General features: G+C 65.6%; 1 protein-coding gene across 2 annotated transcripts; it reads right to left on the reverse strand.

The window, feature by feature from the left end:
* Positions 1-17,678, reverse strand: DPYSL5 (dihydropyrimidinase like 5). Of its 2 annotated transcripts, XM_058020076.1 has the most exons (13): positions 17,617-17,678; positions 13,197-13,461; positions 11,059-11,217; positions 10,318-10,497; positions 10,159-10,227; positions 10,025-10,069; positions 9,844-9,919; positions 6,460-6,616; positions 5,872-6,013; positions 5,311-5,453; positions 3,774-3,981; positions 2,077-2,245; positions 1-151 (listed from the first exon to the last, which is right to left on the reverse strand). In XM_058020076.1, exons 2-13 carry the CDS (start codon positions 13,455-13,457, stop codon positions 66-68), a joined length of 1,695 nt encoding a protein of 564 aa, XP_057876059.1. In that variant the 5' UTR covers positions 13,458-13,461; positions 17,617-17,678; the 3' UTR covers positions 1-65. The 2 variants fall into 2 exon arrangements, with proteins under 2 accessions (XP_057876059.1, XP_057876060.1); XM_058020077.1 differs by lacking the exon at positions 2,077-2,245.
* Positions 17,679-27,174: the final 9,496 nt, after the last annotated feature.

Consider the following 27,174-nt stretch of genomic DNA (forward strand, 5'->3'; position numbering starts at 1 on the left):
CAGCCCCGCCGCACCGGAGCCGGAGCCGGGCCCGGGCGCCTCACTCGGGGGACTCGGGTCCGCCTCTACCAGATGCCGCTCGACCGGCCCCCGGGGGGAGCGAGAATCCGGGCCGAGGCTCGTTTTGGAACGTGGTCATCGATCTGAGAACCTGCCGGACACACGGACACACGGACGCTCGGACGGGGGCCCGGGGGGGCGGGGACACTGACCAGAACTGACCAGAACTGACCAACAGCGACCAGCGCTGACCGGCACTGACCAGAACTGACCAGAACTGACCACCACTGACCAATACCGACCAGAGCTGACCAGAACTGACCAGAACTGACCAATATCGACCAACACTGACCAGTGCTGACCGGCACTGACCAGAACTGACCAGCACTGACCAGTCCTGACCAGCACTGACCAGAACTGACCAGCGCTGACCAGTGCTGACCAACACTGACCAGAACTGACCAGTGCTGACCAACACTGACCAGAACTGACCAACAGCGACCAGCGCTGACCAGTGCTGACCAGAACTGACCAGAGCTGACCAGAACTGACCAGCACTGACCACCACTGACCAATACCGACCAGAACTGACCAACACTGACCAGTCCTGACCAACAGCGACCAGCGCTGACCAGCGCCGACCAGAACTGACCAGAACTGACCAGAACTGACCAGAACTGACCAACACTGACCAACACTGACCAGAACTGACCAACAGCGACCAGTGCTGACCAGCGCTGACCTGTGCTGACCAGTGCTGGCATTCAGGTCGTCCCCCCCGTGCCCACGCCGTGCCCGAGGGCCAGAACCGCCGGTGCCAGCGGAGCCCCGAGCGGCGCTGCCCGGTACCGAGCCCCCGGTTCAGCAAGGGGAGGGGGCTGCCCCAGCTGGCACAGCCCCGGTACCCCCCAAGCTGGCACAGCCCTCGGTGCCCCCGGCTGGCACAGCCCCGGTGCCCCCCAAGCTGGCACAGCCCCGGTGCCCCCCAAGCTGGCACTGCCCCGGTGCCCCCCAAGCTGGAACAGCCCCGGTGCCCCCCAAGCTGGCACAGCCCCGGTGCCCCCCAAGCTGGCACAGCCCCGCTGCCCCCCAAGCTGGCACAGCCCTCGGTGCCCCCTGCTCTGCCACGGCCCCTGCCCGGGGATGTTTGCTGGGGTACCCTGGGAGCGCCCTGCGGGGGCACAGTGGGGACAGCCCGGAGCAGGAGGGGGTGACAGGACAGCCCTGGGCAGGGACACCTGCGGTGGCACCGGGGGGCAATGGAGACACTCGGGGGGTGATGGGGGGCGATGGGGACAGCCTGAAAGGTGGCGGGGGGCAATGGGGACACCCAGGGGGGTGACAAGGGGCAATGGGGGCGGCCTGGAGCAGGAGGGGGTGACAGGACAGCCCTAGGGAGAGGGATGGAGGGACACCTGCGGTGGCACTGGGGACACCCGGGGGGTGACGGGGGACAATGGGGACAGCCTGAAAGGTGGCGGGGGGCAATGGGGACACCCGGGGGGTGACAAGGGACAATGGGGGCGGCCTGGAGCAGGAGGGGGTGACAGGACAGCCCTAGGGAGAGGGATGGAGGGACACCTGCGGTGGCACCGGGGACACCCGGGGGGTGACGGGGGGCGATGGGGACACCTGCAGTGGCAATGGGGACACCCGGGAGGTGACGGGGGGTAATGGGGACACCACGGGGAGGTGACAAGGGACAATGGGGACACACCCGGGAGGTGACAAGGGACAGTGGGGACACCCCGGGGAGGTGACGAGGGACAATGGGGACACACCCGGGAGGTGACAAGGGACAGTGGGGACACCCCAGGAGATGACGAGGGACAGTGGGGACACCCGGGAGGTGACAGGACAGCCCTAGAGAGGGATGGTGGGACACCTGCAGTGGCAATGGGGACACCCGGGAGGTGACGGGGGGTAATGGGGACACCCGGGGGGGGTGACAAGGGACAGTGGGGACACCCGGGAGGTGACGAGGGACAATGGGGACACCGGGGAGGTGACGAGGGACAATGGGGACACCCCGGGGAGGTGACAGGCGCCCGGCGGGGGCACCGGGCCCGCTCTTACCGGACAGGCTGAAGCTGGACTCGTGCAGGTCCCTCATGCCCCCGTGTCGCGTGGCCGGCCGGGTGGGCGTATCGGCCAGCGGCGTCCCCGTCTCTTTTTTGCCGGCATGCACGACCACGGCCACGTCCCCCAGGTACGGGGTGCGGTCCACGGCCCGCAGCTTCAAATTCTGCCGGGAGCGAGAGGAGAGAGCGGAGAGAGAGCGGAGAGAGAGCGGAGAGAGCGGAGAGAGCGTCAGCCGGGCCGGGCGCGGGCTTTGGGTGCCAGGGCCGGGGTGCCAGGGGTGCCAGGGGTGCCAGGGCCGGGCGGGGCGGGGGGCTCGGGCCGGGCCGTGCTGGGGCTGGGGAGGGGGCTGCCATGGGGAGGGGGCGCTCGGAGGGGGCTGGGGGGGATCCCGGGGCAAAGCAGAGCAGGGACAGGAGCAGGGGCTGGGGGAGGTGGGGGGCCCTGGCAGAGCAGCCCCGAGCCCCGTCCCCCCGGCGGAGCCGAGCCGAGCCGAGCCGAGCCGAGCCAAGCCAAGCAAAGCAAAGCAAAGCAAAGCAAAGCAAAGCAAAGCCAAACCGAGCCAAGCCGAGCCGAGCCAAACCGAGCCAAGCCAAGGCCATGCAATGCCCTGCTGCCCCCACAGCCACCCAGAGCTCCCGAGAAGTGCCCCAGTGCTGGCCAAGCCTTCCTGTGAGCTGCTCCCTCCCCACGCTGTCCCCAGCCTGTCCCCCACAGCCCCAGCGCGGGCACGGGGATGGCAGAGCAGCCGGGTGTCACCAGGGCAGCCCCAGGGACGTGTCCCTGTCCCGGTGTCACCGTGAGCTGCGGGGCTGCCCCGGGACAGCCAGCAAAGGGCACAGCCCGGGCCAGGGCACAGTGAGCCCTGGTGCCTTGGAACGGCCATGGGCCACGCACGGGTGGGCACAAGTGTCCCAAGTGTCCCCTGCAGTGCCACGGTGCTGGCAAGGACCAGGGGAGTGTCCTGTGTCACACGCTGACCCGCAGGGACCCGGCTCCGTGCTCCTGGCACGGCGTGGCACCGCCTGGCACTGAGCCTCCTCTGGCACTGCCACTGTCCCCTCCAGCAGCCAGCACGGTGCAGCCCTGTCCCTCACGGTGGCATGGCTCCAGCGCAGTGATGGCACTGCTATGGCATGGCCATGGCATGGTTATGGCGCTGCTCTGGCACAGCCACGGCGCTGCTTTGGCACGGCCATGGCACAATCATGGCAGCACTCTGGCACAGCCCTGACACAGCCATGGCACTGCTCTGGCACCGCTCTAGCACGGCCACGCAACAGCCACGACATGGCCACGGCAATGCTCTGGCACAGCCATGGCACCACTCTGGCATGGCCTTGGCACAGCCATGGCACCGCTCTGACACAGAACAGCCATGGCACTGCTCTGGCACAGCCACAGCACAGCCCTGGCACTGCTCTGGTACAGCCATAGCACTGTTCTGGCATGGCCACTGCACTGGCACAGCCATAGCACTGCTCTGGCACAGCCATGGCACAGCTATGGCACTGCTCTGGCCCAGCCCCAGCACCACTCTGGCACGGCCACTGCACCGCTCTGGCACAGCACAGCCACGGCACAGCTCTGGCACAGCTCTGGCACAGCCATGGCGCTGCTTTGGCACGGCCGTGGCATCACTCCAGTGCTGCCCTGGCACGGCCCCATCCCGGGCAGCTCTGCCCCGCCCGTACCTTCTCGCGCTGCACGAGTTTCTTGTAGGCCACGTCGGGGAAGGAGCGCAGCGGGCAGAACTTGCCGGTGCCCTCGGCGCACATGAAGACGCCGTTCTCGTAGACCACGCGCCCGCGGCTGATGGTGACCAGGGGCACGCCGTGGCACCGCATGTTCTCGTACAGGTTGATGTCCCCGCCCTGCACCTGCGTGCTGGCAGACACCGTCCTGGGCACAGGGACACACGGGGACGGGGCTGTCACCGCCTGTGGGGCGCGGGGAGCGTCCCCAGCGTCCCCCCCGGCGCGGGCTGCTGTTGTAGCACGGTTTTATTTCACAGGGTATGGTCTGATTTGTTGTTTGGTAGGTGTTTGGGCTTTTCCCCCTGATTTTGGGGTGACACAGAGGTTTATCTCTTTGCTGCTTCCCTACTTTTCTGCCCAGCTCCAAACCCCTCCTGTCCCAGGCAGTTTTCCTCTCCTGTGTCCCCTGCCCTTGTGTCCCACCCCCAGTTCTCCTGATTAGTTGATCATTGTATCCCCCCCCGAGACCTGTCCCCATGTTGCAGACATCCTCTGTGAAAACCCTTTTCTTTAGGAGTTTTCCCCCTGAGAAGCTGAGAGGCCTCAGGAACAAAGTGTAAGCGAATGGTTATCTGCTGCTGTGGAATGCAACAGGCGCACCTGGGATTGGTCTCATGTGGATGTTTGGAATTAGCAACCAGTCACGGCAGAGCTGGCTCTCTCTCTCTCTCTGTCCGAGCCACAGACCTTTGTTTTTGTTCCATTCCATTCTCAGCTTAGCCAGCCTTCTGAGATGAAACTTTTCCCTCTGTTCTTTTTAGTATAGTTTAAATGTAATGCATGTAATAAAATAATAAATCAGCCTTCTGAAACACGGAGTCAGATCCTCGTCCCTTCCCTCACCTGGAAAGCCCTGTGAACACTGTCACATCCCCCCTTACAGGCTGTGGTTTGCCCCCAGCTCATTGCCTGGGACCCTGAGACTCGGGGAGTGTAATGTGACCGTGGTCACAAGGGTTTTGAGGTGAAGAGAGAGGCGAGAATGTTGATTCTGTGGTCAGAAGGCTTGATTTATTATTTTATGATATATATATAACATTATAACTACACTAAAAAGAATAGAAAGAAAGTTCTCAGAAGGCTAGCTAAGCTAAGAATAGAAAAAAATTAATAATGAAGTTCTGTGTCTGAGCAGAGAGCGAGAGCAGCTCTGCCGTGAGTGGTCAGTAAATCCAAACACCCACAGGAGACCAACACGGATCCACCTGTGGCATTCCACAGCAGCAGATAACCATTGCTTACATCTGTTGCTGAAACTTCTCAGCTCCAGCAGGAAAAAAATCCTAAGGAAGGATTTTAATGAAAAGATGTTCCGTGACAGCGTAACACCAGATAAAGGCACCGGCGCCACCCCAGGCCCGCGCTGTCCTTTTGTTCCGTGTCGCTGGGACCCCGCTGGGCCCCGAGAGGGGCACTGCCACCCCCTGCCCGCGCTGCCACCACCCAGCAGGGCCGTGCCACCGGCTGCACCTACTTGGTGGCCTCGGGGTCCCAGACCACGACGTCGGCGTCGGCGCCGGGGATGATGCGGCCCTTGCGCGGGTACAGGTTGTGCAGCTTGGCGGCGTTGGAGCTGGTCACGGCCACGAAGCGGTTCTCGTCCATCTTGCCCCCCACCTGGCGCCGCAGCGGGGTCACGATTCGGGGGGCTGCGGTGCTCCCTGTCACCCCCCAGCGCCCCCAAAATCCCAGGGGTGCCCCAAAATCCCGGGTGTGCTGCGGGGTTAGGATCCTCGCCAGGGCAGCTCCGGGGAGCTCCGTGCCCGCCGCCCTCGTGCCCATCCCATGGTGGGATCTCCCATCCAGCAGGGAACCCCAGCCCCATGCCCAGGCCACTTCTGAGGGTGCCAGGGGGGCACACCCCATGGTGGGATGCCCCATCCAGCAGGGTCCCTGTGAGCCCCCAGCACCAGCCCTGTGCCCAGGCCCCACTGGGGAGCTCCGTGCCCGCCACCCTCGTGCCCGTCCCATGGTGGGATGCCCCATCCAGCAGGGTCCCTGTGAGCCCCAGCACCAGCCCCGTGCCCAGCCCTACCACGCCGCGCTCCCAGATGATGTTCATGCGGTCCTGCACGCCGCTGACGCCGTGGGGGATCTTGGTGAAGTCCTCCTTGCCCATGGCCTTCTGCTTGGTGCTGAAGGGCCGGTGGTCCGAGGCCACGACGTTCAACGTGTCACTGCGGGGGCACGGCAGGCTGGGGGGTGGCACTGCCAGGGGTGCCCGGGGAGCCTGGGACTAGGGGAATGGGGTACCCCTGCCACGGGGTGCCCAGGACTCGGGGAATGGGGTACCCCTGCCGTGGATTGCCGAGGGAATGGGGCACCCAGGGAACGAGGCACCTGGAGTTCTTGGCACCCAGGGAGAAGATGTCCAAGGAATGGGGCACCCAGGGAATGGGGCACCCAAGGAATGGGGTGCCTGGAGAACAGGGTGCCCAGGGGCAGGGATTGGGCACACCCGGGGCGGGTTCAGGGTGCCCAGAGGCAGGGATTGGGCACACCCGGGGCAGGGATTGGGCACACCTGGGGCGGGTTCAGGGTGCCCAGGGGCAGGGACTGGGCACACCCGGGGCAGGGATTGGGCACACCCGGGGCAGGCAGGTTGGCACCCCGGCAGGCTCACTTGGCGAGCAGGCTCATGAGGTAGGCAGAGGTGTTGGTGTCCAGGCGCAGCGGCGGCACGGTGACGTAGGCGGCGGCGTGGAACCAGTCCTGGTGGTAGTAGTGCAGCCCGGTGAGCGTGGCGTGCGCCGTGGTGGTCTCTGCGTACACCACCTTCCCTGCGGGGAGGCACGCGTGGGCACGGGGCCGCGCCAGGCACGCCGGGCACTGCCCGGGGCACGGGGCCTGAGGTACCCGCGGGGCAGGAGCCCTGTGTGCTGTGTGTGAGCTGTGTGTGCTCAGGTGTGTGTCCTGTGTGTGTGCTGCGTGTGTGATCTGTGTGTGTGCTGTGTGTGCGCTGTGTGTGTGCTGTGTGTGTGAGCTGTGTGTGTGCTGTGTGTGAGCTGTGTGTGAGCTGTGTGTGAGCTGTGTGTGCTGTGTGTGTGCTGTGTGTGTGAGCTGTGTGTGTGCTGTGTGTGAGCTGTGTGTGTGCTGTGTGTGTGCTGTGTGTGTGCTGTGTGTGAGCTGTGTGTGAGCTGTGTGTGCGCTGTGTGTGTGCTGTGTGTGTGCTGTGTGTGCTGTGTGTGAGCTGTGTGTGAGCTGTGTGTGTGCTGTGTGTGCTGTGTGTGTGCTGTGTGTGTGCTGTGTGTGAGATGTGTGTGCTGTGTGTGAGCTGTGTGTGTGCTGTGTGAGCTGTGTGTGTGCTGTGTGTGCTGTGTGTGTGCTGTGTGTGCTGTGCTGTGTGTGTGCTGTGTGTGTGCTGTGTGTGAGCTGTGTGTGTGCTGTGTGTGCTGTGTGTGAGCTGTGTGTGTGCTGTGTGTGAGCTGTGTGTGAGCTGTGTGTGTGCTGTGTGAGCTGTGTGTGTGCTGTGTGTGCTGTGTGTGTGCTGTGTGTGCTGTGCTGTGTGTGAGCTGTGTGTGTGCTGTGTGTGTGCTGTGTGTGTGCTGTGTGTGAGAGCTGTGTGAGAGCTGTGTGTGTGCTGTGTGTGTGCTGTGTGTGTGCTGTGTGTGAGCTGTGTGTGTGCTGTGTGTGCTGTGTGTGTGCTGTGTGTGTGCTGTGTGTGAGATGTGTGTGCTGTGTGTGAGCTGTGTGTGTGCTGTGTGAGCTGTGTGTGTGCTGTGTGTGCTGTGTGTGTGCTGTGTGTGCTGTGCTGTGTGTGAGCTGTGTGTGTGCTGTGTGTGTGCTGTGTGTGTGCTGTGTGTGAGAGCTGTGTGAGAGCTGTGTGTGTGCTGTGTGTGTGCTGTGTGTGTGCTGTGTGTGAGCTGTGTGTGTGCTGTGTGTGTGCTGTGTGTGAGATGTGTGCTCTGTGTGTGTGTGCTGTGTGTGAGCTGTGTGTGAGCTGTGTGTGTGAGCTGTGTGTGAGCTGTGTGTGTGCTGTGTGTGTGCTGTGTGTGTGCTGTGTGTGTGAGCTGTGTGTGAGCTGTGTGTGAGCTGTGTGTGTGCTGTGTGTGTGAGCTGTGTGTGTGTGCTGTGTGTGAGCTGTGTGTGTGCTGTGTGTGTGCTGTGTGTGAGCTGTGTGTGTGCTGTGTGTGTGAGCTGTGTGTGAGCTGTGTGTGCTGTGTGTGAGCTGTGTGTGAGCTGTGTGTGTGCTGTGTGAGCTGTGTGTGAGCTGTGTGTGCTGTGTGTGTGCTGTGTGTGCTGTGTGTGTGCTGTGTGTGTGAGCTGTGTGTGAGCTGTGTGTGCTGTGTGTGAGCTGTGTGTGTGCTGTGTGTGTGAGCTGTGTGTGAGCTGTGTGTGAGCTGTGTGTGAGCTGTGTGTGTGCTGTGTGTGAGATGTGTGCTCTGTGTGTGTGTGCTGTGTGTGAGCTGTGTGTGAGCTGTGTGTGTGAGCTGTGTGTGTGCTGTGTGTGTGCTGTGTGTGAGCTGTGTGTGTGCTGTGTGTGTGAGCTGTGTGTGAGCTGTGTGTGTGCTGTGTGTGTGAGCTGTGTGTGTGTGCTGTGTGTGTGCTGTGTGTGTGAGCTGTGTGTGAGCTGTGTGTGTGCTGTGTGTGTGAGCTGTGTGTGTGTGCTGTGTGTGTGAGCTGTGTGTGTGCTGTGTGTGAGCTGTGTGTGTGCTGTGTGTGTGCTGTGTGTGAGCTGTGTGTGCTGTGTGTGTGCTGTGTGTGAGCTGTGTGTGTGCTGTGTGTGAGCTGTGTGTGTGCTGTGTGTGAGCTGTGTGTGAGCTGTGTGTGTGCTGTGTGTGTGCTGTGTGTGCTGTGTGTGCTCAGGTGTGTGTCCTGTGTGTGTCCCCTGTGTGACCTGTGTGTGAGCTGTATGTGCTCAGATCTGTGTCCTGTGCGTGCTCAGGTGTGTGACCTGTGGGACCTGTGTGTGTCTGGTGTGTGCTCACATGTGTGACCTGTGTGTCTGGTGTGTGCTCACATGTGTGACCTGTGCGTGTCCTGTGTGTGTCTCATGTGTGCGCAGGTGTGTGACCCACCCCACATGTGTCCTCTGAGCACTCAGGTGTGTGTCACCCGTGTGTTACCTGTGCGTGTCCCCTGTGTGCTCACGTGTCTGTGCTCACATGTGTGACCTGTATGCGACCTGTGCGTGTCCCCTGTGTGCTCACATGCGTGTCCCCTGTGTGTCCCCTGGGTACAAGCAGAGCTGGGGGCGTTCCCCATGTCTCCCCGTATCCCCTCTGTGTCCCCCCTGTGTTGCCCCATGTCCCCTCATGTCCCCCGTGTCCCCTACCCTGCATCTTGGCGGCGGCGATGACATCCCCCGTGTCCCCCCTGTGTCCCCCATGTCCCCCTCGTGTCCCCCCGTGTCCCCCATGTCCCCCCGTGTCCCCTACCCTGCATCCTGGCAGCGGCAATGACATCCCCCGTGTCCCCCCGTGTCCCCCATGTCCCCCCCGTGTCCCCCTGTGCCCCCATGTCCCCCCGTGTCCCCTACCCTTCATCTTGGCGGCGGCGATGACATCCCCCATGTCCCCCCATGTTCCCCCTGTTTCTCCCCGTGTCCCCCTCGTGTCCCCCCATGTCCCCCTCGTGTCCCCCCGTGTCCCCCGTGTCCCCCGACTGTGTCCCCTACCCTGCATCTTGGCGGCGGTGATGACATCCCCCGTGTCCCCCCTGTGTCCCCCATGTCCCCCGTGTCCCCCCGTGTCCCCTACCCTGCATCTTGGCTGCGGCGATGACGTCCCCCATGTCCCCCCTGTGTCCCCCATGTCCCCCTCGTGTCCCCCATGTCCCCCCGTGTCCCCTACCCTGCATCTTGGCGGCGGTGATGACATCCCCCATGTCCCCCCTGTGTCCCCCCATGTTCCCCCTGTTTCTCCCCGTGTCCCCCTCGTGTCCCCCATGTCCCCCCGTGTCCCCCATGTCCCCCCGTGTCCCCTACCCTGCATCTTGGCGGCGGTGATGACATCCCCCATGTCCCCCATGTCCCCCATGTCCCCCCGTGTCCCCCCGTGTCCCCTACCCTGCATCTTGGCGGCGGCGATGACGTCCCCCGCGGACATGCTGGACACGTTCACCAGGTACACGGGGCAGTGGGTCTGCGCACAGGGGGTCACTGGCACTGTCCCCACGGCACCCAGCCCCCCGGGGGGCACGGGCACCCCTACGGGGCAGGGACAGCCCCCCACGCTCGGGACACTCACCCGGTTGGCGATGGTGATGACACGGTGCGTGGCCTCGGCCTCCAGCTGCAGGGACAGACACGGTGACACGGTGACACGGGCAGCGATGCCCCGGCCCGTGCCAGCCCCCCCCGGTGGCACCTGCCACCACCCACCTCCTCAGGCCGGCTGATCTCGATGCCCTCGGGCCCCGTGATGCCCAGGTCCAGCGCTTCCTTGGCTCCCTGCGGGTTTGGGGGTTCAGGGTGGCACAGGGTGGCACAGGGCGGGTGCCCCCCGCCCGGCCGGTGCCCGCCGCCCCCGCGCCCCCTCACCTCGGCCACCAGCTCGCCGTTCTCGGCGTGCACGCGGGCGATGGCGCCGATGTCGCGGCAGGCGCGCAGCACCTGGTACAGCTCGCTGTCCCGCAGCATGTACAGCTCCTTGTAGGCCATGAACATCTGGAACGAGTTCACGCCCTTCTCCCGCACCAGCGTCTCCATCTCCGCCTTCACCTGCGGGGCAGCGGGCTCAGGGGGGCGCACCCCGCCCTGAGGGGGCCCCCGGGGACACGGCGCGGGGGTTTGGGGGTGACGCGGCCGGTGACAGATGCCGGAGGGGGGGTCGGGGCCGGGGTCTCCGCGCAGCGCGGCCGGGAGCCGGCTCTGATCCCCCCGCGGCGGCTGCGAGGGGATCGCGGCGCTGAGCGTGCCGTGGGGCGGGGGCTGCCCACGCCCCTGCCCGCCGCCCCCACGGGGGTCCCGCTGCGGGCCGGGGTCCCCCCGGGCTCGGGGCAGCAGCAGCGGCAGCAGCGCCTTCCCCCCCCCGCAGAGACCCCCGTGCCCCAGGGCAGCCCCGAGCCCCCGCCCCGCAGAGACCCCCTTGTGCCGGGGCAGCCCCGAGCCCCCGCCCCGCAGAGACCCCCTTGTGCCAGGGCAGCCCCGAGCCCCCGCCCCGCTGAGCCCGGCTCAGGGCAGCTCAAAAGGCGGCCTGGGGGCTCAGCCCACCCCCCGGGCGGATAATGGGATCAGGGGCCGGGAATGACCCCGGCAGCTGCTCCCGCCGTGCCCGCTCACCTTGGGCGCCCACCAGGTGATGCCCATGTGCAGGGCGTAGTCGCAGCACACCTTGGGGTCGGCCAGGCTGCGGCACTTCTCGTAGGCGTCCAGCAGCGACGTGTCCTTGTCGGGCAGGACGTGCCCGATGATCATCGTCGTGCCCCCCACCAGCGCTGCCTGCACGGGGGGCACAGGGGCCGCGGTGGGGCTGAGGGCTCATCCCCCGGGCATTGCCCGCAGCCAGGGGAGCCGCCAGGTGTGCCCGGGGAATGCTCGGGCATTGCCCACAGCCAGGTGAGTGCCAGGTGTGCCCGGGGAATGCTCGGGCATTGCCCGCAGCCAGGGGAGCTGCCAGGTGTGCCCGGACCACGTTCGGGCATTGCCCGCAGCCAGGGGAGCTGCCAGGTGTGCCCGGGGAATGCTCGGGCATTGCCCACAGCCAGGGGAGCTGCCAGGTGTGCCCGGGGAATGCTCGGGCATTGCCCACAGCCAGGGCAGCTGCCAGGTGTGCCCGGGGAATGCTCGGGCATTGCCCACAGCCAGGGGAGCTGCCAGGTGTGCCCGGGGAATGCTCGGGCATTGCCCACAGCCAGGTGAGTGCCAGGTGTGCCCGGGGAATGCTCGGGCATTGCCCACAGCCTTGGGGGGGTGCTGGCTGCAGACAGGGACCCCCGCGTCCCCCCGGCCCCGCCAATGGCTGCCCCCGTGCAGCAGCACATCTGGGCGCATGGCACATCTGGAGAGCCCCATCCTGCCATGCCGGGGCACCCACTGTGCCCCCAGCCCCGGCGCTGGGTTTGGGGTACTGAGGGAGCCCCGGGTGGGTTTGGGGTGCTCAGGGACCCCCAGCACAGAGCCCAGGGTGGGTTTGGGGTGCTGAGGGAGCCCCAGCACAGAGCCCAGGGTGGGTTTGGGGCTCTCAGAGATCCCCAGCACAGAGCCCAGGGTGGGTTTGGGGTGCTGAGGGAGCCCCGGGTGGGTTTGGGGTGCTCAGGGACCCCCAGCACAGAGCCCCGGGTGGGTTTGGGGCTCTCAGGGACCCCCAGCACAGAGCCCAGGGTGGGTTTGGGGTGCTGAGGGAGCCCCGGGTGGGTTTGGGGTGCTCAGGGACCCCCAGCACAGAGCCCCGGGTGGGTTTGGGGCGCTCAGGGACCCCCAGCACAGAGCCCCGGGTGGGTTTGGGGTGCTGAGGGACCCCCAGCACAGAGCCCAGGGTGGGTTTGGGGTGCTGAGGGAGCCCCGGGTGGGTTTGGGGTGCTGAGGGAGCCCTGGCACAGAGCCCCGGGTGGGTTTGGGGTGCTGAGGGAGCCCCAGCACAGAGCCCAGGGTGGGTTTGGGGTGCTCAGGGAGCCCCAGCACAGAGCCCCGGGTGGGTTTGGGGTGCTGAGGGAGCCCCGGGTGGGTTTGGGGCTCTCAGGGACCCCCAGCACAGAGCCCCGGGTGGGTTTGGGGTGCTGAGGGAGCCCCAGCACAGAGCCCCGGGTGGGTTTGGGGTACTGAGGGAGCCCCGGGTGGGTTTGGGGCCGCTGGGCGCCCCCCCGTTTCCGTTGCCGTGGGCGGCAGGGCAGGCGCGGTGGCCCCGCCGCTGTCCCCGGCTCACCCCGCCCCGCTAATCCCCAAAGCTCCTTTGCCCACGGGCGCTCTCGGGAGGAGCTGCCGGCCTGGCGCTGCCACGAGCGGGTGACGGGGACACGGAGCGGGGCTGGCATGTGGCACCCGTGGGCATCGCACGGGGCCCTTCCACCAAACCGGACCCTTCTCCCAGAACGCTCTAATAGCGACTCCCACTCTCAACATAATGCAATTAATATAACATAATTAACACAAGATAATTGAACTATACCCTAATTTAACGTAACTTTTACCTACAACACCACCAGCACAGCGCTGAGCCCCCTGCCCGGGGACACCGAGCACAGCCTGGGGACAGCCTGGGGACAGGCACGGCCAGCGCCGGCCTGGCACAATGCCGCTCTGTGTGGGCACTGGGGACAGCGGGACAGGCCGCAGGGACAATGCTGGGCCGGCCCAAGCAGCGACACTCGGCACGGGGAGGTGGCCGAGCTGGCACAGGGTGCCACGGCCCAGCACGGGGACGCGGGCACACAAGGGCCCCGCGGGCAGCCCGGGCAGGGCAGGGCACGGCTCGTGGCTACCTTGGTGCCGTGGTAGAAGTCATCGACGCAGGTGGCGTTCATGAAGGTCTGGTGGAAGTGGGTGCTGGTGTCGATGCCCCCGGGGATGACGAGCTTGCCGGTGGCGTCGATGACCTTGGCGCCGCCGGGGATCATCAGCTCGCGGCCCACCTGCTGGATGATGCCGTTCTCGATGTACACGTCGGCCTCCAGCGTGCAGTCGTCGTTGACCACCTTGCCGCCCTTGATCAGGATCCGCACGCTGGCCGCGTTGGCCATCATGGTGCTGCGGGCACGGGGCGGCGGGGTGAGCGCCGGGAGCGCCCACGGGAACCGGGCACCGCGCCGCCCGCCCCGCGCCGCCCGCCGTGCCCGGAGCTGCCCCCGGGGCCGAGCCCGCAGCCGGGCGGGACGCTTTATTATTATAATATATAATTTTATATTATATTTATATAATCCCGGATTTCCCAGATTTATCCCGGGAAATCTGCGCAGAGGAGGGGCTGGCACGGGGCTGGGGCCGCCTCCGTGCCAGGGACCCACTGCGGGGACTGCGGGCTGCACCTCGCCGGTGCCAATGCCCTGGAGATCCTGAGCAGGGCTGCCAGAGCGCCTCTGTGCCACCCTGCACTGCCAGCGCCACCCACCCTGCCACCCTGCACTGCCAGAGCCCCTCTGTGCCACCCTGCACTGCCAGCGCCACCCCCCGGCAGCACCTGAGCAGGGCTGCCCATCCCTGCCACCCTGCCAGTGCCACCTGTGCCACGGGCACATGGCTGTGTACCTGGGGCACGCTGCCCACTGTGTCCCTGTGAGCGCCCAGGACTGGCACGGACAGCTCCAGAGCTGGCATCACTCGCTGGGGGCTCTGCCCACTGCCCCATGAGGTGCCAGCTCTGCCAGAGACCCAGCACAGCCTGAGTCCCCGGCAGGGAGGGGCATCCCCAGCCACCATCAATAAATTCAATAAATCCTTCGGTGAAGGTCAAACGCCATCGACCCGCCGGAGCAGGGACAGCAGTGCCAGCTGTGCCCACCCGGGGGGCATCAGGTGGGCTGGGACCCCCCCAGAGCAGCAGAGACCCACGGAGAGACCCACGGAGAGACCCCTGCCCCTCTGTGCCCACTGCAGGGACCCCTGCACCAGGCAGAGCCCCTGGCACCCACACGGGGCACTCTGGCACGACTGGCACGGTGCCAGCACTGGGCAGCGCTGTGGGAACCGCCCCTGGTGCCCACCCAGCCCCTGGCACAGCCCCACCGGAGCCAGAACCGAGCTGGGGGCACAGGCTGCTGCTGCTGCTGGGTGCCAGGCGGTGCCCGGTGCCGCCACAGCCCCTCAGGAGGGCACCGGGACTGGCACGGGGCTCTGAAGGGACCGTCCCGAGCCGTGCCAGGGCTCTGCAGCACCTGCTGGGCACAGCTGGCTCCCGAGGCTGGGCTGGCAGCTGGGCATGCCGGGCTGGCACAGCTGCAGGGAGGGGACAGGGGCACCCCAGGGACCAGCACAGCTGCAGGGGGGGTTCAGCGCCCCTGCCCCCCGCGCTCCCGGTGCCAGCTGGAGCCGTGCCCGCTGCCCTCGCCCCGCACAGAGCAGCAGCAGCTGCCGGCCCGGGCAGGGCCCCCCTCGGGAATGTCACCGGCACGCGCAGCTGTGACACCGTTCCGGGGACACCGCGGGACCGGGGCGGGCGGCACCGGCCCCGTGCGGCGTGCCAGGCCGCTGTGGCACCCCGGGCACGGCACCCCCGGCTCTGCCTGGCACACGGGGAAGCTGCTGCCCCACACCAGGGGCGTGCAGGAGGGGCACAGGGAGGGGTGGCACGGCTCGGGGAGGGGTGGCACAGAGCAGAGGGAGGGACGGAGCAGGCAGCACGTGGCAGCCCGAGATGAAAGCAGAGCTGTGCCCAGGGTGGCACCATGGGGCACACGGGCCCTGCGAGCCCCTGGCAGCCCAGGGCAGGGCAGGGGATGCAGGAGGGGTTCAGGGAGGGGTGGCACGGAGCAGGGAGGGATGGCACGGTGCAGGGAGGGGTGGCACAGTATAGGGAAGGGTGGCACAGTGCAGGAAGGGGTGGCACGGTGCAGGGAAGGGTGGCACGGTGCAGGGAGGGGTTCAGGGAGGGCTGGCACGGCTCGGGGAGGGCTGGCACGGTGCAGAGGCAGGGCTGGAGCAGGCAGCACGTGGCAGCCCGAGATGAAAGCAGAGCCGCGCTGACGGATCTGGAGCACACGGAGCGACTGCCAGCGGCGCCGCAGCACCGGGCACCGTGACACCCCCGGCACGGGGAGGGCGGGAGGGGCGTGGGCACGGCCCGGGGCTGTGGGGGTGCCAGGGGCGCAGGGCACGGAGCACCGAGAGGAGGCGGCAGCCGCACACGCTGCCCGCGGCCAGCGCAGAGCCATCCCCGCCGCTGCCACCGCTCCGGGCACCTCTGCCACCCTGTGCCAGCCACCCCTGGCACCGCCCCGATGTCCCCACGCCGCCAGGGCCGTGCCCAGCGCTGAATGCCCACGATGGCCCGCCTGGCACCCCGGTGCTCCCGTTTCCCCTTGACTGTCCCCGGGTCACACCCAGCGCTCCCACTGCTCACACCGCTGACCCCCAAGCTCACACCGAGCGTCCCCGGGGCTCCGTCCCGCCGTGCCCCTGCCCGCGGTGCCAGCCTGGCACTGGCGTCCCGCGCTCCAGCCGGCGCTGCGGCGGTGGCACGGCCGGCACCGGCCCGAGCCTGGTGGCAGCCAGCGGGCCCCGGGCAGGGCAGAGCCGCAGCGCCGGGGGGCACCGGGGGGCAGCCCGGGACCCCCGCCCAGCCCGGCACGCCAAGCGGGGCCCGCGGGGACGGCTGTGCCGCCGGGACAGCTGCGGCCCCGCAGGACAAAGGGACCCCGGGGCTGCCGGGGGCACCTGTTGGGGTCGGGGCCTTTGTGCCGGGGCTGCCGCATCGTGCGGGCCCCGCCGCCCCCGCTTTTGTCTGCGCCGCCGAGACCCCACCGGGCCCGACCGCACCCTGCGCCCGCCCCCCCGGGGCTCCCCTTTGTCACCGTGCCCTCGGTGACCGCCGCGCCGCCGGCACCGACCGCGACCACCGCCCGTGGCCCGCCAGGGTGGCGGCTGGGTGGGCACGGCTCGGAGCGCCGCCCCGGCGGGGGGGACACCGAGCCCGGCCCGGCCCTGCCCGGCTCCGATCCGGTGTCGCCGTCCCGGTGCCGGAGGAGCTGCGGTGTCACCGAGCCACCGCCCCGGGAAGCACCGGGGATGGCGGCAGGAGGAGGAGGAGGAGGATGCTCCGTCAGAGCCGGGATGCTGCTGCTGCGGCCGCTCCTCGTCCCCGCGGGCACCTTGGCCCGGCCCGGCCCGGAACGGGCACGGAACGGGCACGGAACGGGCACGGAACGGGCACTGCGCGGCCACGCCCGAGCGGGCACGGGGCGCTGCGGAGGGTCCCGGTGCCGGCTGCGGGGACACGGGGCAGTCCCATCGCCGCTCCCGGGCCCCGTCACCGCCCGGCGCTGACCCCCGGGGCACTGCGGCAGAGGCCGGAGCGGCGGGCACCGGAACCGGGCTGCGGCCGAACGGGGGGGCCGGCCCGGGGACCCCCGAGAGCCGGGCCCGGTGCGGGCGCTGGGCTGGGACGGGCCCGGGCGCGGCTCGGGGGCGGTGCCGCTGCCGCGGGTCCGTTCCCGGAGCGCGATGCGGGCCGGGCGGGGGTCCCGGTGCGCGGTCCGGAGGCGCGGGGGGTCCCGGTCTCGCCGGCCCGGGGCGGCTCCGCAGACAAAGCCCGGGGCCGCCCAGCACAAAGGATGCTCGGAGCCGGGGCGGGGCCGCCCGGGAGACCCGGCGGAACAATGAGCCGGGCCCGGAGGGACCCCCGCCGCCCCTCGCCGCCCGCCGCCCCGGGCTCCGCGCTCCGCCGCGCCCCGGCACCTGCCGCTCCGCTCCGATCGCGACAGGGCGCCGAGAGCGACCGGGCCCGACCGAGGAGCAGCAGCCGTGCCCGGCACCGCACCGTGCCGGGGCGACCCCCTCGCGCTGTCGCGACACCACCGCCTGTCGCGACAGGTGTGTCGCCACGGGTGGGCGGCGGCCGCGCGCAGCTTCCCAGCGCGGCGATTCCCGCGAAGCGCCCCGGGCGGGGACGGCGGGCGCTCCCCTCCATCCGAGCCCGTCCATTCACTCGCGCCTGCCGAGACGCGCGCACCTGTCGCGATTGTGCAGCCCGTCGCGATAACGAGCCGGGTCCGCAGGAGCGGGAAAGGAAAAGCCGAGCACGGTCCGGCGCGGCCCGGCTCGGCCCGGCTCAGCCCGGCTCGGCTCACCCCAACCCAGCCCAGCCCAGCCCAGCCCGGCCCGCTCCGGTCCGATCCGCTCCGGCCCGGTTCGGTTCGGTTCGGTTGGGCCGGACCCGGCCCGGCTGCGCCCCGCCCGCCCCGCCGGTACCTCCCGCTCCGGTGCCGCTCCCGGTGCCGCTGCGGCCGCGATCGCCTCTCACCCGAACCTGCGCCGCGGGGGCGGGGCCTGGCCGCGCCTGCACCAATCACCGCCCGCCCTGGCGCCGGGGGGCGGGGCCGAGCCCCCCAGCAGGGTGGGCTGCGCGCGGCCTGACTGACAGCCGGAGGGGGCGGGGCCAGGGCCCGGGGCTCCGCCCCCCGCCACCTGCACGCGCCGTTGCCGTGGTGACGGAGCGCGCGCGGATACCCCCGGTGACCCCGGGACCCCCCCGTGACACCCCCTGGACACCCCCTGGGAACCACCCGGGACACCCCCGGGACCCCCCCGTGACACCCCCGTGACACCCCCGGGACACCCCCGGGACACCCCCGGGACATCCCCGGGACATCCCCGGGACACCCTCGGGACATCCCCGTGACACGCCTGGACCCCCCCATGACTCCCCTACGACACCCCCGGGACCCCCGTGGCACCCCTGTGACACCCCTAGGAACCCTTCAGGACACCCCCGGGACACCCCTGGACCCCCTCATGACAGCCCCGTGACACCCCTGGGACCCCCGGGACTTCCCCGGGACTTCCCTGGGACATCCCCGGTGACCCCTGGGAACCCTCGGGACACCCCCAGGACACCCCCGGGGCACCCCCGGGCCCCCTCTTGGGACCCCCGTGACACCCCTGGAACATTTCTGGGACACCCCTGGACCCCTAACAGTGCCTGGAAACACCCAGTGGTGCCCAGTCCATGCCAGTAACACCGGGCAGTGCCCAGCGTACCCCACCAGCTGCCAGCCCTGGACTGTCCTGGTGGCGCCAGGAGCTCCTGGCACAGCCCCTCTGGGTGCCCTCAGGCTCCTGAGGTGTGGTGACAGGACCGAGGTGCTGTCCCCATCCTGCCCTGTGAGCAGCCTGGCACACTGCTGGTGGCACCGGACACCCACAGTGACAGATGTGGCACTTGGCTGTGGGGCAGCAGTGGGGACACGGGGCTGGGTCATGGGGCTGGGGGATCTCCTGCTTCACCCACATCCTAATGTCCACTTCCCATCCCATCCCATTATCCCGTTATCCCATGCCATGCCATGCCATGCCATGCCATGCCATGCCATCCCATCCCATCCCATCCCATCCCATCCCATGCCATCCCATCCCATCCCATCTCATTATCCCATCATCCCACCCAGTGGTGCCACCCTGTCCTTGGGCACTGCCTGGCTCTGCCAGGTCCTGTCCTGGGCACCCCCTTTGGTGTCTCTGGGGCTTTGCTGTCTGCCCTGTACTGGGGACACCAGGGACAAACATTCTGTCCCTGCCAGGACCCCCAGGTCCTTCCAGAGCCACCCCAGGACTGTCACTGCCAGGGGCTCTCCCTCCCCAGGGCAGCAGGTGGCATTTGTCCCTGTCCCTGGCATTTGTCCCTGTTGGTGCCTCCTCCAGCCAGGCTGGGCCCTGCTGCCCTTGGCACAGGGACAGCTCTGCACAGCTCTGGTGACCACAGGCACAAATCTGGGTGGGAAGGGACCCCAAATCCCACCCAGTGCCAGCCCTGCCATGGCAGGGACACTGCCACTGTGCCAACCCCAGTGTCCAGCCTGGCCCTGGGCACTGCCAGGGATCCAGGGGCAGCCCCAGCTGCTGTGGGTGATGCCTTGTGCAGGCTGAGCTGGAGCAGAGGCTGGGCAGAGCTAAAGAATCAAACAGGGATTTATTCAAAGCATCTCCTGCATGGATCCACCTGGGGCAGCACAAGAGCCCAGCCAGGGCTGCACCCAAGATGAACCAAAATGGTCCCAAAATGAACCCAAGATGAACCAAAATGGTCCCAAAATGAACCCAAGATGAACCAAAATGGTCCCAAAATGAACCCAAGATGAACCAAAATGGCCCCAAAATGCAGAACCAGGCACGGGGTCTGTCACTGTGATCAGTTCTGCTCCATTTGCACCTTGCAGTTCATTGTCCCATTCCAGCTTTAGCCCATGCAGTCCCATCCTTGTTTTTCTCTCTCCTGTTTGTGCTCCTGGGCTGAGATTTGGGTCATTTGTCCTTGGTGCCCAGCTGGAGCAGGAATTGTTTTGTGTCCCTGCTCTGTGCCCAGAGCTCAGCATCCCTGATATGAAACCCAGACCCACACACTAAAGCAGCACAGAATGTGAAAAACAGAAAAGCCAAACCTGAGGCACCATGGGCACCCTGTGCCAGGGCCTGCCCACCCTGCCAGGGAACAATTCCTCATTCCCAATATCCCACCCATCCCTGCCCTCTGGCACTGGGAGCCATTCCCTGGCTCCTGTCCCTCCATCCTTGTCCCCAGTCCCTCTGCAGCTCTCCTGGAGCCCCTTCAGGCCCTGCCAGGGGCTCTGAGCTCTCCCTGGATCCTTCTCCCATCCAGGTGGGCACCCCCAGCTCTGCCAGCCTGGCTCCAGGGCTCTCTGGGCTCTCTCCAGCAGCTCCACGTGCTGCTGATGTTTGGCTCTGTTCAAATCCAATTAACGAGAGAAGCCTCTGCCCGAATGAAGCTGCAAATGAGACCAAAGCCAACAACGTGGATTTTACTTAACAATAAATGTGAGTTACACAGTTCTCTTATTAATTAGCAGTCTACCATCCATTAGTTAAATTTGTCCTTTGCTTCTCATGCTAATCAGTCGCATGCTCAGTGCTACTCTTCTCGTGGATCTTTTTGGGTCTCTGGGCCGGGGGTCAGTGGTGGCAATCTGCCCCTGCAGGAGCTGATTCAGCACATTTCCCCAGCTGTTTTATCAATTTCTTCCTCATTTTGGGGTTTCTGCCCAGTGTCCTCATGGCTGGTGAGTTCCTCATTCCTGGCATCTCCTCCCAGTGCCACATCCCTCCTCCCAAGCCTTGTTAGTGTGGGAGTGTTGGGGGTTAGGATGGTCGGGATGGATGGAAATGAGAGATCTCTGCAGCCAGGCTGTGGGATTTGGGGTTTATTGCACAGGGCCCTGCTGGGATTTGGGGTTTATTGCAGAGGGCCCTGCTGGGATTTGGGGTTTATTGCACAGGGCCCTGCTGGGATTTGGGGTTCATTGCACAGGGCCTGGGTGCAGGGCCCTGCTGGGATTTGGGGTTTATTGCAAAGGGCCCTGCTGGGATTTGGGGTTTATTGCAAAGGGCCTGGGTGCAGGGCCCTGCTGGGATTTGGGGTTTATTGCAGAGGGCCTGGGTGCAGGGCCCTGCTGGGATTTGGGGTTTATTGCACAGGGCCCTGCTGGGATTTGGGGTTTATTGCACAGGGCCCTGCTGGGATTTGGGGTTTATTGCAAAGGGCCCTGCTGGGATTTGGGGTTCATTGCACAGGGCCTGGGTGCAGGGCCCTGCTGGGATTTGGGGTTCATTGCACAGGGCCTGGGTGCAGGGCCCTGCTGGGATTTGGGGTTCATTGCACAGGGCCTGGGTGCAGGGCCCTGCTGGGATTTGGGGTTCATTGCAAAGGGCCCTGCTGGGATTTGGGGTTCATTGCAAAGGGCCCTGCTGGGATTTGGGGTTTATTGCACAGGGCCTGGGTGAAGGGCCCTGCTGGGAGCTGCAGCCACAGCTCAGAGCAGGACTGAGAGAAGAGAGGGGCAGAGAGGATGAGAGGGTGAGAGAGTAAAAGCATAAGAGAGGAAAAGGGGTGAGAGAGTAAAAGGTAAGAGCTAAGAGGCAAGAGGGGCAAGAGCTAAGAGCTAAGAGAGTGAGGTCCCATTACAATACAACAAATCTTCTGTGTTGAATATTCTGATTCTCACTAACCAATCTAGTACAATATACAAGTCCTCCAGCATTTCCATACAGCCTATAAGAATCACTACCTTACCACACTGTGTTACGTTTTAAACCCTACAAACTCCTCTTTGGGCCCCTTCTGCCAAGCTGTAGGGTCTGCTCTGGCCCTTGGGCCTGCCTGCAAGCAGAGGGTGTTGTTCCATCAAAAGGGGATCACCTTCAGCTGGCCACACCATTGTTTTCCCGTTGTTCAGTAACTGAGGGATCTCAAAGCTTGCTTTCATTTCAATCTCACTGATACTTTCCATATTCTCAAAATCTTTTGCCAGGCAATCATATTGATAAGGCTCTCCCATTCCATCTCCCCCAACAGTTAGCCCTGCCCAGGTGAGACATTATTGAATTTCCCTTCCTCACAGGTGAGACATTATTGAATTTACCTTCCCCACAGCAGCACCAGTGTGTGCAGCCCCAGTTCAGGTGTCCACAAGGCACCTTTGGGGCGGCCACAGCTGCTGCTCCCCTCACACAGTGGGGAAATGCTGTCCCCACACATTAAACCAGGATGTGCCCACCAGACCTTGCCTCTCCCAGGCCTGGAACCTTCCTGTCAGAAATTCCTCCCTTCTGTGGCCCTGACGGGGCAGTAACAAATTCCTAATTACACCACAAACATTTCCTGGCCTGTCAGCTTTAGCCACACCACACTTTAAATACCTTAAAACTAATAATCTAAAATTACCCCTCATGGGATAATACATCTTTCATAGTTCTATTTCTCCAAAGTATCTAATCTTATTCACAAGACCATCCTTTAAAACTTATTTCTAGCTCAATTTCTCTCTCAACCATGTCAGTCTTATTCCATAACATTTCTAAGTCAACATTTCTGATCTCAAAGTTTACACACGCACGATGTGAACCTCCTTTTAAATTTTGAACATTTTCTGTAATTCCATTCCCCACATCTTCTCCCAAGGCTGCTCTTGAGTCCATCCATGCCCCAGCCCAGCACCAGCACCGGGTCCTTTTGTGCTTTTGTGCTTCACCGCAGCCCTGGAGAGCCTGGCAGTGCCCTGTTCCACCACCCCTGGCACGGCACAGGTCCCCAGGCTGTCACAGCTGTCACTGGCACTGCTTGCCCACCCCATGTACCCCCACCAGCCCCCCGGACCCTGCTCCGGGTCCCAGCACATGGGCAGGCCCCAGGAGGCTCAGCTGCAGGGGAAACTGAGGCAGGAGCTGCACGGGGTGGTTTCCTGACCCACAGCTCACATGGCAGAAATGGGGGTGCCCATTCAACCCCCACCATGCTCCCAGTGCCCAGGGGAGCTGGGCACCACCCAGAGCTCCCACACCTGCCACTGAGACCCCTGGGAACCCTTTGCTCATTGGGAACACAAGGGCTGGGACCCCACTGCACTGGGACCCCCACCCACCCACGGGGACCCCAGGGCTCCACCATCACCCAACCCCAGCACCTGCCAGGGCCCCACCAGAACTCCACAATCACCCCAATCCCACACCCTGCGACTCCACCACAGCTTCGCATTTCAGCACCTGCACCGGGACCCCACTGCCCCCACAAACCCCAAAGGCAGCAGCACCTGCCAGGACCCCACTGTCCCCCCAGACCCCAAAGGCACCAGGACCCCAAAGAAGGCACCAGGACCTACCGGGACCCCACCATCACCAGGACCCCAAAGGCAGCAGCACCTGCCAGGACCCCACCATCACCAGGACCCCAAAGAAGGCACCAGGACCTGCCAGGACCCCACTGTCCCCCCAGACCCCAAAGGCACCAGGACCCCAAAGAAGGCACCAGGACCTACCAGGACCCCACCATCACCAGGACCCCAAAGGCAGCAGCACCTGCCAGGAACCCACACTATCACCAGGACCCCTTTAGCACCTGGATGTCCCCACCCACCACGCCCCACCCACACCAGACAGACCACACGACCACACAGAGGCGTTTTTTTTTTTTTTCCTCTCTTTTTTTTTTTTCCTCTTTTTTTCTCTTTTTTTTTTTTTGCACAAAACAGGACATTTATTCAAGTGTTCTCCAGCACAAGTACATTAGAAAGGAGCTTGTCTGTATTATACTCTTCTGGGCACCAAAGAAAAAAAGAAAAGGAGGATGGGATGGAAGCGGGACGGACAGACTTTCTACATCTGCTGCACGCATTGACCTTTATTAGTTCAGAACAGCTATGTCACGAGCAATACTCACACAGATACAACAGCGCCGGGCGCCCGCGGCACCTCCGGCCGTGAAATGCACAGTTCAGCGGCAATAAATAGAGAAGCGACCCTAAAAAAACAAACCAACAAAAAAAACGGGGGCAACGAACCGAGAGAGAATAGAAAATAAACCGGGGTGGGGGGAGAAGGGCAGGCAGAGCAGCCGGGGCGGCCGCGGCGGCGCCGGGAATGTGGCGGCGGAGCCAAATCAAAGGGAGGAGGAGGAGGAGGAGGAAGGAAGGGAGGGAGGGAGGAAGGAGGGTACCAGCTCTACAGCGTATTCCTCGGGATGATGAGTACATGATTCCCACAAATAGTTAAGCGTCAGCTACTTCAATGTCTAGGCTAAAACACATGAAATCTCTCATTTAGTTTTCAAGTACAAAGTTAAAATGCCTTTTTCTTTTTTGTTTTTTTTTTTTTAATAATAATATATAAGAGTAAAATAATAGTGCTCTTTGAAACTCCACTACGAGAAACAAAACAGTCATTGTCCAGACAGCAGACTTAATTTAACAATATATATTTTTAATAAAATGTTTTAGCACCGTGTTTGTCCCCACTCCCTCGGCGGATCTTAAGGAATTCAGGCCTTGCTGTGTTGTTTTGAGTTTTCATCTAGGGCTGTGCAACAGAATTTGTCTGGTTGGTTTTGTTTAAAAAAAGACGTGAGTCGGGTACTTTGTTAAAAACTGAACTCTCGCCCCAGGCATCCCCACGGTCCCCACCGCCGCCGGCACCTGCTCCCAGCAGGAACCTGCTTCCCACGGCGCCGGTACCGGCCCGGAACCGGCACTGGCACCGGCACCAGCACCAGAACCGAACCAGCACAGAACCGGCACCGGCATTGGAACTGGCACAGAACCGGCACTGGTACCAGAACTGGCACTGGCGTCAGAACTGGCACAGAACCGGCACCAGAACCGGCGCCGGTACCAGAACTGGCACAGAATCGGCACCAGAACTTGCACCGGAACTGGCGCCAGAACTGGCACCGGCACCAGCACCAGAACCGGCACAGAACCAGCACAGAACCGGTACTGGCACCAGAACCGGCACTGGCGTTGGAACTGGCACAGAACCAGCACTGGTACCAGAACTGGCACTGGTACCAGAACTGGCACTGGCATCAGAACTGGCACAGAACTGGCACCAGAACCAGCGCCGGAACCGACACCAGAACTGGCACTGGTACTGGCACTGGAACCGGCACAGAGCCGGCACCAGAACCGGCGCCGGTACCAGAATTGGCACAGAACCGGCACCAGAACTGGCACCGGAACTGGCGCCAGAACTGGCACCGGCACCAGCACCGAACCGGCACCGGAACCAGCACCGAACCGGCACCAGCACCAGAACCATCACCAGCACCAAAACTGTCACAGAACTGTCACCGGCATCAGAACCAGCACCAAACCGGCACCAGAACCAGCACCAGAACCAGCAGTGGAACCGGCACCAGAACTGGCACTGGCACCAGAACTAGCACCAGAACCGGCACTGGCACCGGCCACGCCAACGCTGCAGCACCTGCTGGGACCCAGCCCCCAAAGGTGCAGCAGGGCCAGGGGTCCCAGGAAGAGCTGCAGGGCTGGGCTGAGCCGGGCCGGCCCCGGGGGTCCCTGGGACCCCCAAACCCAGCGCGGGGACGTGCAGAACCCGCAGCACCGGGCAGCACCGGCACCCGGAGCTGCAGGACCACCATGCAGGATCAGCACCCAGAGCTGCAGGACCATGCAGGACCAGCACCCAGTGCCACAGAGCCGTGCAGGACCTGCCAACAGCGTCGCAGGGCCGTGCAGGACCAGCACCCAGCACCTCAAGGCCATGCAGGATCAGCACCCAGTGCCACAGGGCCGTGCAGGCCCTGCATTTGCCACGGTGAGGCCACGCAGGGCCTGCAATCAGCCCTGCAGGGCCACGCAGCACTAGCACCCAGGTCTGTGGGACTGTGCAGGACCCACAGGCAGCACCATGGATCCATGCAGGACCCACAGCCAGGGGCAGGACCTGCAGCAGTGCTGCATGGCCATGCAGGACCCACAGCCAGTGCAGTGGATCCATGCAGGACCCACAGGCAGGGGCACAGAGCCATGCAGGACCTGCAGCAGTGCTGCAGGGCCATGCAGGACCCGCAGTGCCCACTGTGCCCCACACAGGACACCCAGGGCCATGCCAGCCCCACAGACAGGCTCATGGGCTCAGACAGCAGCAGGCAGGCAGGACCCGTGCCCGGTGCAGCGGTCCTGTGCCACGCTGTGCCACCCCGTGCCATGCTGTGCCACCCGGCCCCGGGAGCGAGCAGGAGCCCGGTGCCCGGGGCCGGTGCCCGCCGCCTGCCACCCTCACTCCCCGGCACGGGCGGGCCCCGCGGTGCCCCGACCGCGGCCGCCCGTGCCAGCTCAGCTCCCCGTGCCCCCCGCACCCAGAGGGGCCCCCCAGCCCCCAGTAGCACCAGCAGGGAGGGGAGCCGGGGGCCCCTCGCCGCCGTCGGTCCCAGCACCTCGGGGGCTCGGGCCGCGGCTCGCTGCCATTAGCCAGCACCCCGCAGCGAGCGCGGCCCCGGGCCCGCACCTTTCACAGTTAGAGAAGAGACAGCGACGGCCCCGGGAGCCTCCCCGCGCCCTAGCACCAGTGCCTGCCCCCGGAGCGTAGCACCATCCACCGCAGCACCGCCAGCACCTGCTCCGCTCCCACCGCCAGCACCGACACTGCCACCGCCACCGCGCCACGTCACCCCGGCGGGCACCGAGGGGACGCTGCCACCGCCACCGCGCCACGTCACCCCGGCGGGCACCGAGGGGACGCTGCCACCGCCACCATGCCACGTCACCCCGGCGGGCACCATGGGGACGCTGCCACCGCCGCCACCCCGGCGGGCACCGAGGGGACGCTGCCACCGCCGCCATCGTCACCCCGGCGGGCAGCGAGGGGACGCTGCCACCGCCGCCACCATCACCCCGGCGGGCACCGAGGGGACGCTGCCACCGCCGCCATCGTCACCCCGGCGGGCAGCGAGGGGACGCTGCCACCGCCGCCACCATCACCCCGGCGGGCACCGAGGGGACACTGCCACCGCCGCCACCGTCACCCCGGCGGACACCGAGGGGACGCGCTCGCCGCTGCCATCGTCACCCCGGCGGGCACCGAGGGGACGCTGCCACCGCCACCGCCACCCCGGCGGGCACCGAGGGGACGCGCTCGCCGCTCCGAACCGCGCGCGGGCAGGGGAGCGATGGCCCGGTGGCCGCGGTGCCGCCGCCGGGGTCCCGTTCCCGGCTCGCCCCGGCATCGCCCTCCTGCCGCCAGCCCGGCCCCGCGGATGTAGCACCAGGGTCCGGGAGCCGCGGCCATCCCCGCGCCATGCCCGAAGCGCCCCGGCCGCGCTCCGGCACCGCCGCGCGCCCCCTGCCCCGCCGGCGCCCCCGTGCCGCCCCGCGGGACGGCGGGGCGCGGCCGGCACGGGCCCTGGCGGACACCACGTACGCAGAAGAGCACCAGTACGCTGCGGGGCGGCGCCGGCGGGGCAGGGGGGCACCGCCGAGGCGCTTCCGTTCGGGACAGAAAAAGGTT

The sequence above is a fragment of the Melospiza georgiana genome, chromosome 3, assembly GCF_028018845.1.
Source record: "Melospiza georgiana isolate bMelGeo1 chromosome 3, bMelGeo1.pri, whole genome shotgun sequence".
Taxonomy (NCBI): domain Eukaryota; kingdom Metazoa; phylum Chordata; class Aves; order Passeriformes; family Passerellidae; genus Melospiza; species Melospiza georgiana.

Bases quoted from the DNA above. Each gene is read 5' to 3' on its own strand.
- DPYSL5 (XM_058020076.1), bottom strand. From the start codon at position 13,457: ATGATGGCCAACGCGGCCAGCGTGCGGATCCTGATCAAGGGCGGCAAG. The intron at 9,920-10,024 runs GTGAGTGTCCCG...CCCTGTGCGCAG, and splicing joins TCATCACCATCGCCAACCGG to ACCCACTGCCCCGTGTACCT. The intron at 6,617-9,843 runs GTAGGGGACACG...GCCTCCCCGCAG, and splicing joins CGCCGCCGCCAAGATGCAGG to GGAAGGTGGTGTACGCAGAG.